Genomic DNA, 15,086 nt, shown 5'->3' on the forward strand with positions numbered 1-15,086 from the left:
GGCAATTTACAAATAGGGAAAAAAATTGTGTGTTTTTTGCATGTGCTGATTTTGTGTCATGGATGGATACCCCATATCCTTTGATTTCTTTTAAACAGATTCTAACTGCCAAAATATATTTATTCCAAGTCATAAAACGTGACAAAAACACGTACATGTTGTGATATTTTTGGGTTTCACTAGTACATGTATGTCAACATTTAACATAATGTTTCACATACACTTAACCTTTTCAAATTTATACGTTAGTATGTATCATATGAACTTCTAATTTTTTATTAAGAAGGGATATAGTTACGATACTGCTGTCAGGTCATTAAAGATTGCATATTTTGGCTTTAATATTAATTCACTTAAATAGGGTCTTTGCATCGAAATCAAACATATTTATTCTAAAATTTTATTCTAAAACCAGTTGTTGGCTTGACACGGGTTATGTTCTGCTCATATATTTTATGATGGTATAATACTAAACCCCTAACAGGAGGGATTGTGCCTGATATTCATATGATGGAGACATAATCTTTCAATCAGTTTAATTGAGGTCTGGAGCTGGCATGTCAGTAACTGCTAGTAGTCTGTTGTTATTTATGTATTATTGTCATTTTGTTTATTCTCTTTTGTTTCCTATTATGACATCGGACTTCTCTTAAACTGAGTTTTACTGTGCGTACTGTTCTGCGGGTTTTTTTTAACATTGGCTAGAGGTATAGGGGGAGGGTTGAGATCTCAAAAAACATGTTTAACCCCGCCGCATTTGTGCGCCTGTCCCAAGTCAGGAGCCTCTGGCCTTTGTTAGTCTTGTATCATTTTTAATTTTAGTTTCTTGTGTACAATTTGGAGTTTAGTATGACGTCCATTATCACTGAACAAGTATACATATTTGTTTAGGGGCCAGCTAAAGGACGCCTCCGGGTGCGGGAGTTTCTCGCTGCATTGAAGACACATTGGTGGCCTTCGGCTGTTGCCTGCTCTATGGTCGGGTTGTTGTCTCTTTGACACATTCCCCATTTCCATCCTCAATGAAGAAGCTGCTCTTTTGCTTTTTGTGTTTTTTGCAGTGCATGTACTGATTTTTTGTCATCAATGGATACCCCATACCTTTTGTTTTTCTACTCAATAGATTGAAGGTCCCACTATAACTTTGAGATGAAGAACAGCAATAAAAGCGCTGTTCTTTTGCTTTATGTGTGTAAAAGTTTTTGGTTGTAAAACTTTTACCTTTGTAAATAAAAACAACTACGCTGACCTGTGGATGTAAATTGCTTTCTCGCCCTTTATACCGATTTGTTTCTGTAATTGGATTTTGGAGTAGAATAATCTATTTTCTGTGTATGTGTATGCTTTTACCACACCAAACGATTTAGCTCTTTTTGTTAATTAAAGTTCTTTGTCTCATTGATCTAAGCGTTTAGAATGAAGGAAATTAACAACAGACAATTATTCCAAATGTAAAAATGACTGCATATATATTTCACTGGGACTTACGAGACTGCCATATCAGTAATTATACACGTTTAGTTTAAACTGTCCTTTTGTTTAAATTCTTGTATTGCGAACTAAATCCGTTGCAGTTTTGTCCTTTGCACGAAAGTTATCCATTACAGGGGATCAGCTATCTCTTAATCAATTTAGGCGTACTTTTTTATAGAGTGATGAATATGTTTTAAATGATTTGAAGAAACTACAGGTCATGAGGATCAGAAGACCAAGTTTGTTTGATGATGATACTGCATTTTAAGTGTCTGCATGATAAATGAATATAAAAATTGTTCTTCACTCGATATGCCAAAACAATTCAACTTTGACAGATCTTGTCAGCTACATATCATACTGAGATTTCACAGTTCTCACAAAAGAAACAAAAATGATTATTGAAGAATCGGAGAGAAATCTAATCCTATTTGTATTAACTGTAAGACTTATAAGTCAATCAGCTGACAAAACTATATCTCGGATTGCATTGCTTATTACCCATTAAGCATATAAGATCAAACAAGTATGCTGAGCAACAAAGTCGAATATTTTCTCTCTTCTTTTACATCGTTTTATATTGTTTAAACAATGACTTACAGACTGATTTTTATTCTGTTGAGTGTATACTTAGTGCCATGAATGTATATTTTATCATTTTCTTGGTGAACAACACCGCAGTAGTTATAGAAACTATAAGGAATCCTGTAATGACATATAAATTTTCATTTTCGTTACTACTTGTTAATGACGAACATTTCAATGTCAGTGAACGCCATTATCTGGTGGAGATTAAGCTTACTTTATGGTTTGTTTATGTTGGTTTCTGCATGAGATGTCTCTATATTTGTATAATATATTTGTTATGTTCTTATAAAGTGCATTTGCAGTTCAAGGGTTACGTCCATATAATATATAAGTTTACACATTACAAGTGGTTGGTTATAGAAGCATAATAATAAATCTTCTCGACCATACAGTTTCAGAATGTAGGATACTAATGAATGTTAAGCGTCATGCTTTATCTATTCATACCTTAGATTACTTGTTTCCGTTCTCTCGCTCGCTAGAATGTGAAAATATGTGATTCTACGAACTGATCTGACAGGTAAAATAGATATGTCACATACATTTCACGGTGGATTACTCTGACCCTGTAAAGTTTACCACCCCTGGAGAAATAATGTGTTAGTACGGTGTATTTATTGAAGCAAGGTCAATTAAATAAGTAAAACGTTAAATCAAGTGTGCCCTAATATACACTTAAAACGGAAGTTGTTACGTTGGAAGATCAATTATACTTGTCAGTGTCATCCTTATCTCCTAATTTATTTCTATATATGGGCAGATATTGGAAAAAGCATGCTGATAAAGCCAAAAGTTTCAGGCTAACAGCAATTCTAAGGTTGTTCCGATTAATTTAATGATTTAATGATAACAAAACGGTTACATAATTGGGTTGAAATACAACAGTGCCATGGTTACGATCACATGTCTTAATTCGTGGTGAAATAGCAACAATAAACTAGTATCTCAATTGTGTGTATAACAATTACAATTGACAGGTGTTTCCCTTAAAGGTCTGATATAAGTAATGCATTCTTTACGACCTTTCGTTTGATAAGCGACACACATACCTTTTTAAACTTTTCACTTTTCGCACTTAATGACCCTATCCACCAAAATTGTCGAGATTGGATGACCATTCGTTTGATATGCGACAACACCATCTTCTAGGAAGTTGGATTTTTTGTACTTAATAACCCTATCCAAATCAATTTGGGGGACAGGTATTTGATATTTGAAATATACACATTATGAGCTTGATATGCGACAACCTTACCTTCTAAAACAATTTAATTTTGGCAATCAATGACCCAACCCAACCCATTTTTGGGGACAGAAATTTGATTTTTGAAATATACGCTTTAGGCCACACCAATTTGATTTTTAGTTCTTCGGACAAAAGCTCCAAAAAATATGGGGCGAGCGAGCGAAATTTTTTTGTTTGTATTTATTTCTTGAAAATGAGTTTTGTTGAGGCGGGTGCGCCTACAAGTGGAGCGAGCGGTATATTTTTGTTTTTAAATTAAACGATTTAGAATATTTGTACATGTTAAAACTAGGTTACTTCAAAGAAAAAGGAGGATAAACATGCTCTTATGCATATAAGTTGATGTATTTGTGCCTGTAGTACAGTCTGTACCATACCCAACTTTTTGGTTCGCTTTGGTTTAGTATAATTTTGATTATTTTCGTCAAATAAGCTTTGACTGCATGAATTTTTCATTTAAATTCATACATGTGTATATATTAAGGAAGCATATCAGATGCAGTTAAGCAAGAGGAATTATGTTAGTTTAGTTAGGTAAATGAAATGTGTTGAATACAATTAAAATATGTGTATATATTCCAAAAAAATGCCCATGAAAAATATTAGATATCTTTTGATATAGTTGTTTTCATTATATGGTAATGATTGTTTTTTGGCTGCTTGACATCCAGTTGTAACTACTTATCCATAATAGAATCAACATAACGAGTGAGGTGAATATTTCAACAACATCCTGAGTAAGATAACTATATTGCTATGCATGCAGATCTCAATGTATTAAAACATTTAATCCCGCTGCAAATGTTTGCACCTGTCCTAAGTCAGGAATCTGATGTACAGTAGTTGTCGTCTGTTTATGTAGTTTCTCGTTTCTCGTTTTTATATAGATTAGACCGCTGGTTTTCCCGTTTAAATGGTTTTACACTAGTAATTTTTGGGGCCCTTTATAGCTTGCTGTTCGGTGTGAGCCAAGGCTCCGTGTTGAAGGCCGTACCTTGACCTATATTGGTTTACTTTTATAAATTGTTACTTAGGTGGAGAGTTGTCTCATTAGCACTCATACCACATCTTCCTATATCTATTCCCTTAAAATACATTTAACCACATTCACATTCATTGTTCTGACTTAGCAAAATACTTTTTCCTTTTGCCCCTGAAACCTGCAATGTATTTCAAACTGGAAGTGGTTGCACCAATAACACATCCCTAATTATTATTAGCATGCCAATCCCAATACCACCACTTTGGTCTCGAATGTTGGAACTCCGAAGTTAAATTTTCCCTTACAAAAGAGTTCTGATTGCATGTCAATAGACTAACAAGGGGATATGGAGTTGTCATTAAAATAGATAAATCTGTCATTTTTCAAAAATTCATGTGCATTTAATATTAATTTCATCCAAGACAGATAGCTCTAGATATCTATGTCTGTTGTAGTCCGAGATTACTCTGACGTCCAACGGCTGTTTTGCCAGACAAGCTGGGGCCATGGGACAACAGCCCCCCATCTTGTCTGGCAAACAGCTGTTGGACGTCGGAGTAATCTCGGACTATGTCTGTTGAAACAATGATCGGGGATGACAATGGTTCTAACAAGTACTGATGTGATCGTGGTCATCTAACGAAAGATTTTTTATTTTTGTCTCCTAGAACAGGTAAAACGAAATGCATTTCAAATAGCTGTGTGTTTAATAACTACGTGTCCTCGGCAATGATCTGACACAACTTCATGTTGGCATCCCGATTTTTGACCTTTTATTTACAAATCGATTTATCACACACGCGTTTGAATCGCTCGGAGCAATATATGCACGAGAAAAACGTCTAAGAGAAAAAAAATATGTCAAGGATAAACTAATTTTGGAGCGGCATGCGGCCCAAAAATTGGCGGAAGCGGTAATTATTTTTTTTTATTGAAAAGTCAATTTCTCCAAAACAGGAGCGGGAAAATCCAAAGAACTATTAATCAAATTGGTGTGGCCTTATATGGACTTCCATTTGATATGCGACAACCTCACCATGTTAGAAGTTTTAATTTTTGCACTTTATGGCCCCAACCTTCTCTTTCGGATGAAAAAGAGGCTTTAAAATTTACATTTTTTTAATAGAGCTCATTTGGATTTTCAATTTTATATGTCAATTGACCCCATTTGGCAAAGTCTAAAAAATGATGAGATATCTATTTTTTAAATATAGAACTGATGAAACTTACAAAGTCAATGAAAAACATGAAAATTTCTAACTGCTCTTTTTCATTGTTTTTATTAAATGTTTTTGGTATTTAGTCAAACATGTCTTCAACTTTTGAAAATTTTAGGTGGCTAGCTGAAGTTGATTCAGAATTTCAAAAAATTTCAAACTGCAATATCACTAAACCGACAACAGATATCTCAAATCTGCTTAGTGCAAGTTGACCTGCAGATGAAGTACAACACTGTCGAAAAAATGGGTCAATTCCATAGCTCTTTAAGGGCACAATGAATAATTAAATATATGATGCAATACCGAACTTGAGAACCGGAAGTCGTAGAGACCTGGGACTACCACTATTCAACTCCAGACCACTTGACCTTTCAAAAGGTCACAAGTCAAGGTCATTGTACCCTTTGGAGGTCAAAGTGAAATTTCCTCATGACCTTGACATTGACATAAAACTGAAGGTCTTAAAATATGGATCATTTTTGTAGTTTATGATAGGTTGATATATGTTACCGTTTCAAAGATATACACAAAAAACTATGCTTTTAATAAAGAATTATATCGTTGTAACCTTTGAACGGTTGGCCGCGAGTTTTTGGTCTAATGTATGAAATGTAGAGCTCGAGATGAACATTTTATACGATGAGTGTATTCAGCTATTGAAATTTAAGCGTAAACACTTTTAGCACTCTATGACCTTTGACCTAGGGTGCAAATGAAAGGTCGCATGAACTAAAGATTATTGGTGAAGGTCCCATGTCTCTACGACTTCCGGTTCTCGAAATATAATTTTTAAAAGATGTGCATAATATTGCAAAGGAAATAGCTCTTATAAGGGTTGGTAACAAAATAATTGTTTATGTTTATTAACATTGCCATCTGTTCCTGTGCATGTTGCCATTTCAGATCGATTCTATCTGTAACAATTTTAAAGATATATGCAAATAAAAGAAATTGTTGCAAGGGGATATAACTCTATAAAAGAGGATTTTGAAAATCTTACGCAGGGTCATCTGGTAATACTTCATGATGAGATGTACCCATTGTCCAAATAAAGTCATGATATCTTAAAAAGCAAAGACGGAGGAATGGGGTGGGGTGAGGGTGGGGGCGTTGTTGGTAGAAAAGGGGGGGGGCGTCGGCATGTCGAAAAATAAAAACAATAAAAGGTAGATAACTTCTTAAGGGGACGATGAAATCCTATACAGGGTTATCTGGTAATACTTCATGATGAGGTCTATCGATGGTTCAAATTTGGTCATGACGACCTCAATAGAAACAGGGCGAGGCAATGTCAAAATAATATTAAAAAACAAGAAAAAAGAAAAGAAAAGAAAAAAAAACATTTGAAAAACAATATGTTCTTTCCCAACGTAGGGGGAAAACTTTAAAAATCGACTTATAGGACTGTCACTTCGTAACATGAAACGTATATATGTTGTTTTTATTTTGTTTACATCTTTTTAACATTACGATAATATAGTATAAAAGTATTTGACTTCTCTACTGTTTACACCAGAATTATTTATTCTAAACTTAAAGACAAACTGAAAGAATTCGTCAAATCATACTTTAATAAAAAAAAATAATAAAATCTGATTTAGCAAATTAATCCGTAAAGAATTTCATAAAAATGCTGAGTTTTTCTTTAAATTACAGCATATTTGTAGCGTTTGGAGGGCATGTTTTTAATATTTCGGCATGCCTATTAGACTGAACTGTGCGCTTATGCTTGCCGACTTGTTCATTTATTCCTATGAGACAGACTTCATTCAGGATCTTCTCGAGAAATATGAAAAGAACCTGTTTATAATCCTTTATTTCACTTTCTGCTATATAAATAAAGCCTCTTTTCGTTGAATTATTCAAAATGAATATAAAATAAGGAGATGTGTCATGATTGCCAATGAGATAACTATCCAACAGAGTTCAAATGAAGCCGATCTAAGCAACTATCATAAAAGGTTAACGCGGCCTTCAACAATGAGCAAAGCCCAGGCGCGGATCCAGCTATTTTTTAAATGGGAGTTCCAACACGTGCAAGTGATATAAAAAGGGGGTTCCAACCATATGTCACCATACAATAGCATAAGTTGTCAAACAAAAAGGGGGTCCCAACCCCCGGAACACCCTGAATCTGCCACTGAGTCCATACCGAATAGTCAGCTATAATAGTTTGGTGAATACGTTGCCGACTGCATTTACCCCAATGAACATGAAATAAAGTATACTTATGGAGTTTTTAACGACCTTGACTGGCTATAAAGCCCTCGCCCGGTCGGTCGATAAAGTATACCACAGATCATCGACAGTGAAGTCTCCCTATTCTATGATCCATGATCCATGTACATTGTATCTAGAAATTGACAATGAGACTTGTTGAGAACTAACTTAAAACAAATGCTGTTCATAAACTTAAAGTAACATTCTATTGATTTTAAATTCATTAAGACTATCAAACTTTAAACTGAAATGTTTTTTTTTAAATACACATATAGAGCAGTCAACGGGAGATAATCCATGTCAAATTTCTTTAAAACACAAACTATATATCATAGATATTATCTTGGATATAATATATTAGTTATACTTTTCCGATAAAATTATTAAAAAAAACTAGTGAAAAATTACCAAGCATTTAGAATAAATGTTGGTTCACAACTCGTACTAATTTAAATTAATCGATGGCAGTGGCTGTACGTTGCAATTTAATTGCTAAATTCGGTCAGTGTCGTGATCATGAAGCGTTTTAGAGACAAAGAGGAAATATTTTGGCGCGAAATTAGCACATGGAAAATACACTCAGAGAGTGAAAATTGTATCTAATAGCCCACAGCACTCGTCCCTAGTAAGCGTTTGTGACAATTGACATTGCTTTTTTGGCAAAGTGTTTCGACCCATATCATAGTTTGGTAACAGTGTTTTTTTAAAGGATGTTTACCATCACATGGTGACATGCGCTTGGGACATGTATGGATGTAGGCACCGCCCATTTTCTGTTCCTCCTATTTTTTTTAAGTCGGGGTGGGATGTTAAGATATATTATTTCCCCTCATCTTACTCGTACTAATTTAAATTAAATGTTGTGTATGCATGCTACCTTTACAGTTTTTTATCATTACCGTCTCTGATTCTCTCCACCTAAAAAAAACTTAACTAACATGATAAGGAATGAAACCATGCGGCAAATTGGATTTAAAATTATAACTTAAAAAAAATTACTTATATAAGGCATTTTTCCTGTCAAATTTGTTTGGAATTTTCTCCCTCCGTGAATACATGAAAAATTGAGTCTAGTAAACTTTATTAATTCGTCTTTGATTTTTCTGTTTCCAGGTCTTCTTTTCTCTCTAAAGCCGCAATTGATTCAGAGTTTCATACAATTGTATGTAGTTTAATATTTGATTGGTAATTTTGAACAAATGTTCCAATTCATTATACATGTAACTTTAAATGTCTTCCCTACATATATATCACACTCTTCCCTACATATATATCACACTCTTCCATTTTAAAACTATTTATTAACTGAGAAAAATATAAATATTTATAAAACTTCTGAGTTGTAATCAATTTATTCACTAATTGCGATAATTTCCGCATATATTTCACGTTTTATTCCCGATCTGATGACATTTTATTATAAAACTGGAAGCAGGTATGTGTAGCATATGAATGCAAATTTTGCTACGCGTCCTCACATGCAGGGTCGCACAGACGCTGCCATTTTCATATTGTTACTTGGTAGCTCAAAATAAAGTAAAGTCCATGTCTGATTATATAATTCAGGAAAAATTTCTTAAGATGGTGAATGCATGTCTGACAACACACAATAAACTATAAATGCAATGCATTAAATAGGTTTTCAACGTGTTGTCATTTTCCTTCTTTAATTTAGATGCCCTTTATATTCCTATTTATAACTTGATGAGTATAAAAGTCTTAAAATGACCTATATTTGCTTTATCAAAATCAGTTTTACATAATGTTATTTTTTAAAAAAATGATAAAAAGGATATGTCAGTCACATAATTTTTAGCAAATACAATGTATACTGTTCAAAAACATAAAATCTTTCAACAAACTAGTATTTTTCTACCCCCAGGCATGGATGGTCTTAGTTGGATTTCTTATTTTGGGTTTTGTAAAGAATATACATGGAAAAATCATATTTGTGGGAATACAAAAAAAAATTCTAGAATTTATATGAGATGATTTTGCTCTTATACCAGAAAAAAAAAAGAAAAAATGTGGGTTACCTTTCTCATTTTTTTGCTATAAAACAAAATAATAAGATAACTGTCAATTCCTTTGTAAAATTTAAATTATATGATTTATCTCCCTTTACATGGCTACATATTATTTTTTTAAAGCAATTGCTTTCATGCTATAGCGTATGGCCATCTTTGTGATCCAGATCAGAGACTCTGCCCAGATCAAGCTAAATTTTTTTTAGCAGATTCCTAGTCTGTCATTCTTAAACACATGTACGTTTTCTGATGCAATAAATTGATTGAAACTGTTGAAAAAATTAGTGGATTGGAGAAATTTCAACATGTGTTTTTGTAGATGTATTTTTGTATGTAAGGGGACAACTGTTTGACTATCAAAGAACATAGAAGTCCGAGTGAAAAAAGTGCATTTTTATATTGAAAATTTGACTGAATTATCTCTTGTACGGTTTTGTGTTGTTTAATTCATGTTTCTTTTTTAAAGAGGTCAAGTTGCTCTTGTTCATTCATGAAATTATCGTTCATTCATAAAATTATGGTAAAATCACTACGCACGTTATAGTAATGTAATCTTATCTCGCATTATTTGTTTTTAATTAAAAGTAGCACAGTTTACGCGTTCTAATTACTCTTACAATGTTTTTAATACTTCCCATCTTCAAAATCTTTAATCTTATGTATGAATGAATGATTCTTATTATGAAAAGAAAACTATAGTTCAGTAGAACATTCACATCAAGAAAGTTGAAATCTTCAACTGAATGGTTAAATTTAAATCAATTATGATATAATTAAAATTAAAGCAATAAAGATAATGAAGCCTGGAAATTATTGCCCAGTTATAAACACTCTACAAGGGGATAATCTATTATGATTTCTTCATGAGTTATATGTTTCTTCAAATATATTTGCCTCCACCGTTAACCTGGTAAACGTGTCGTCCCCCTGGAAATGTAAAACATGATAAAAATGACTTTCTGCTGGTTAAGTCTTTTATTGATATAAACATGATAAAGTTAAAACATCCTTACTTCTTACTAGACAAATCTCCTGTCAGGTTTAATTCTTATACATGTGGATGAAAAATAAAAGTCACAAAAACATTAACTTGGCAGCAATTGCTTTAACAGCCTTTAAGGCTTTGATTTAGTCAACCACAATCTTAAGTATACTAATTGTCATAACAGTCAAACCTGTCTAACGGTCACCTTATTTCAGTGGTCACCTGCCTCTAACTGTCATTTTTAGACCCTCCCGAATGTTTTCTCTATATAAATTAACTTTGGTCAGCAGTCACCTAATTTTCACACAAAATCGTCATTTTCATGATTTTAACAACCATCAAATAATCATGTCGAAAAATATATGTGTTCAGTATTTAGGTTAAAATGAGAATAGGAACCTGTTTGCAACCAAGTTCTTGCAATAGGAGGTGAATTTGTTAAATTGATGTATTCCACTCCTTTCAATTTCCATTGAAAACCGTATCATCTACTTATTTCATCACAAATGTTATTTATTTCAAGTGTTTTCTTCAAATTTAGAGTGCCGGAAATCACTTCAGATTTTTTATTTGTCTGCTCACACGAACAATGACTCTACTGAATGAAAATATTAAACAATTTCCCCGACCCTGACCACATGCAATGTTGGAATCAGAATTTTTTCGAACCTAATTTAAACCACGAGTGACTGCTTAATGCAGGTTTGACTCAGTGAATTTTCATCATTTTGACAAAAAGTCTTAATTGCATTCCTTTCTATAAAGTTGGATATATACATATATATATAAATTTTTCATTTCAGAATGGAGTTTTGCAGCTTGAAGATGATGACTATATATTTGAGCCAGCACCCCATCATTTATTGTCCACATCTTACGGTGATACAGAAGCATCCCACATTCTGTACAGAGCTTCATCTTCATCAGTACAAAATCAATACTTTGATACAAATTGTAAGTTTAAAATAATGACAGTGTCCCTATATACATATATGTACAGGTCAGTCTAAATACCCAATCACTAGAAAAAATGTAGGAGATACCATAAGGGCAATTAAAAACCATTAGTTGAAGAAAAATGACAACACCTTGATATAAAAGAGGCAATCAACAGTCAGTTAAACACTAGCTACACACAAAACTAAAGATTGAGCAACATAGTGACACATACAGAGCCAAGATAGTTGTAGTTAGTTTGTTTGTATTTGAAATTCAAATTTCTGGATGTTTCAATAGACTATTGCCATGAGGCCAAATTAAATAAATTGTGTTTTCGATTTCCCAACCCTACCTCCATTTCATTGACTCTTAACATTTTATTGACAATATAAAAAAAAAATCCAGATATTTTGGTCTTTCAGAATCCAATCTTTCGTTTTGAATATAATTGATCTACAAAGCATTTGATAATAATGACTAATACACATAATAAAGCATATCAAGAACCAAGATTTTAGATTAACAAGCATGGCTTAACAAAGTTATAGCTCTTAGATCCTTATGATATTTTTTGACAATTTGCAGACCATAGATCTATGGTATTTGTTCTGATTATTATTTTTTTTCTTCTTCCACCAAACCCTTGTTGTGGTATATATAGTGGTTTCGCAAGATGTTTCTTAGATTTTTTTCATATATCGAACAGTTATTGCGTTTTTTGAAACTCACCCTATTTAACCGAACACTTTTTATTGTAAGAGTTATCTCTTCAAACAATTTTTCTTGTGTACGCATCTCCTTCGCAACCATAAAAGAAATCAACAAATTTATGAATTTGACAGCTAATGCCCCTTTAATTTGAGGTCTGAATATAAAATGACTGGTGCTAAATATTTGGGTTGTTCAGACAAAGATATGGTACATTCAGTCCAAAGCTATCTGATATCTTATTGGAGTAATTGCCCCTGTAATGTTAAAATTTGAGGTTAATTGATTATTTTTTCAATATGGTACATGATAAAGCCATAGGGTCTTTTGCAAAATGTTGGGTGACATATGACCTTGAAAGATGTTGACCTTGAGTACAAGGAAGTATCAATTTTTGAACTTTTTTCAAGGAAAAGTATATAAAACTATTATTAGAGACTGGAAGTGACAGAAGTAACCTACAAACTGGAAGTAGCTAATTATCTCCCTTATTTTAAGCAAAAGTATATAGAAACCATATATTTTTGGAATCAGTGTGAATAAAGCTATCATATGAAACGGGGAGTGACATTTTCTTAACCGGAAGTAGCCAATTATCTCCCTTATTTGGCCACAGACCACAATTAAATTCCCCTATTAGTTCTTTATAACGTTTTGTTTCATTAAAAAAATTGCACCTTGCATTTTTGTCAAATCTTTTGTGTGTATAATGTATAGTACTAGTCCAAAAATATATCCAAAATTCAGAAAGATTGAACCAATGACTCTTACAAATTTAGCCAATACACATCCATACCCCTATGGACAAGTCAAGAGATGTTCCGAAAACTGTAAATATCACCTTTTTGCACCTAGCCTAATCACTCTTTCCATATCAAAATCAGTTAAAATACAACATCCAAAAGATTATTTCACCTCTCTTCTTTTATTTCCACCCAAAAAAAACTAAGAAATGAGTGAGGAAGGGAAAGAAAAAAAATTAAGAAAAAATACACTCTAATTAAAAGGAACTATATTCGTGGACAACGAAAAGCGGGATCATTAATTGTGGTCTTGGGCCTATTAGGGATCTAAAACTTGACCAATTCTAATAAAACTTGGCATGATTTAAGCTTAGTGTATTATAAAACAGTTTACAAAGTTTCAAAGCCATATGATACCAATTATAAAAAATGTGGCATTTTTTATATCTGAACTTTGAGTGCTGAATTGTGGCGTTGAATTAGAACAATTTCAACTATCAAATTTGGGCTTCTAAAAACCAAAATATACCAAAACTTACATTTTTTAATGTTTCTATGTATAAGTTATCACCTATTAAAAGCAACAGATAGCATACTTCATGTTTCAGACTTATAAAAAATGGCCAGAAGTAAATTTTATATGAGCCTGTGCCAAAAAATAGAGGTTTTCAAATGAATCGAGGCCTTATATGAAATGTAATATTTTTCACTTACCACAATTTTCTGAAGTTGTTAAGTTATAAAAACACCTTTTACATGTTATAAATGTACTTTTAATGGAAATATAAGTTTCAAATAGCATAACACATGTGAATAAAATGGTCTTCAGCAATGTCAAACTTAAAAAAACAGGTTGTCAATTTAGGTCGTTCCCCACATTTGCATATTAAAAAGCATATAAATGATATGGTAGATAGAGATATGCTTCTTTTTGCTCAAATCTTTGTTTAGATATGATAAAACATGGAGCCTGGATGTAACATGACTGTCACTTTCAACTATATATGTAGACAGTATGATTTGATGCAAAGTTATTTACTTTACTTTTTAAAACCGGCATGAAATTTCAGCCTCAAAAGGCCAATATTTTAACCACTAGCTATCAAACAAAAGAAAATAAAGGAAGCCTGTGAAACAGACAAGGTCAAACAACCAGTAATAAGTGCTTTTGATACAGATTCAGTGAAATCTGCTAAAAGGAATTCAACTTGTATGTGCATAGAACCTCATTTTTCACTTGCTTCATACTGACGGTTAGACTAAGACCATTAAAGCAGCACATTTTGCACTCTTATTCTGATTTTTATCTACTTTTTTTTGTGTTCAGTGTTCAAAAATGAGTTAAACATCTACATTAGATACCACAAACACAAATAGAAAACCAGAAAAATCTGTCAGAGAGAAAGTAAGCATGCTACTTTTGTAAAAATATTGAAACAACTGAAAAAGTTCAATTTTGGGCATGTAGGCTGAAATGTCACTTTTTTACAAAATTTCTATCAAATAAAAGTGGAAATCATTTATTCTCATGTAGTTTGACAAATTAATACCAATAGATCATTCAGGGAAGTTGTCAAAGTACAAATTCAATATTTCCTGAATTCACCTCTTAGGCCACAGACCACAATTAAATTCCCCTATTAGTTCTTTATAACGTTTTGTTTCATTAAAAAAATTGCACCTTGCATTTTTGTCAAATCTTTTGTGTGTATAATGTATAGTACTAGTCCAAAAATATATCCAAAATTCAGAAAGATTGAACCAATGACTCTTACAAATTTAGCCAATACACATCCATACCCCTATGGACAAGTCAAGAGATGTTCCGAAAACTGTAAATATCACCTTTTTGCACCTAGCCTAATCACTCTTTCCATATCAAAATCAGTTAAAATACAACATCCAAAAGATTATTTCACCTCTCTTCTTTTATTTCCACCCAAAAAAAACTAAGA

The 15,086-nt window shown here is 32.7% G+C and overlaps 1 protein-coding gene across 1 annotated transcript in view; it reads left to right on the forward strand.

Annotated features, from left to right (window-relative positions):
• The window catches only part of LOC127701049 (A disintegrin and metalloproteinase with thrombospondin motifs 18-like), a 101,398-nt gene that overhangs the window by 42,413 nt on the left and 43,899 nt on the right, over window positions 1–15,086 (forward strand). The window contains exon 4 of the mRNA XM_052204824.1: window positions 11,545–11,695. Coding sequence (XP_052060784.1) covers window positions 11,545–11,695 — 151 coding nt within the window. The remainder of the gene's footprint in view (window positions 1–11,544; window positions 11,696–15,086) is intronic.

The sequence above is a fragment of the Mytilus californianus genome, unplaced genomic scaffold (genome assembly GCF_021869535.1).
Source record: "Mytilus californianus isolate M0D057914Y unplaced genomic scaffold, xbMytCali1.0.p SCAF_5, whole genome shotgun sequence".
Classification (NCBI taxonomy): domain Eukaryota; kingdom Metazoa; phylum Mollusca; class Bivalvia; order Mytilida; family Mytilidae; genus Mytilus; species Mytilus californianus.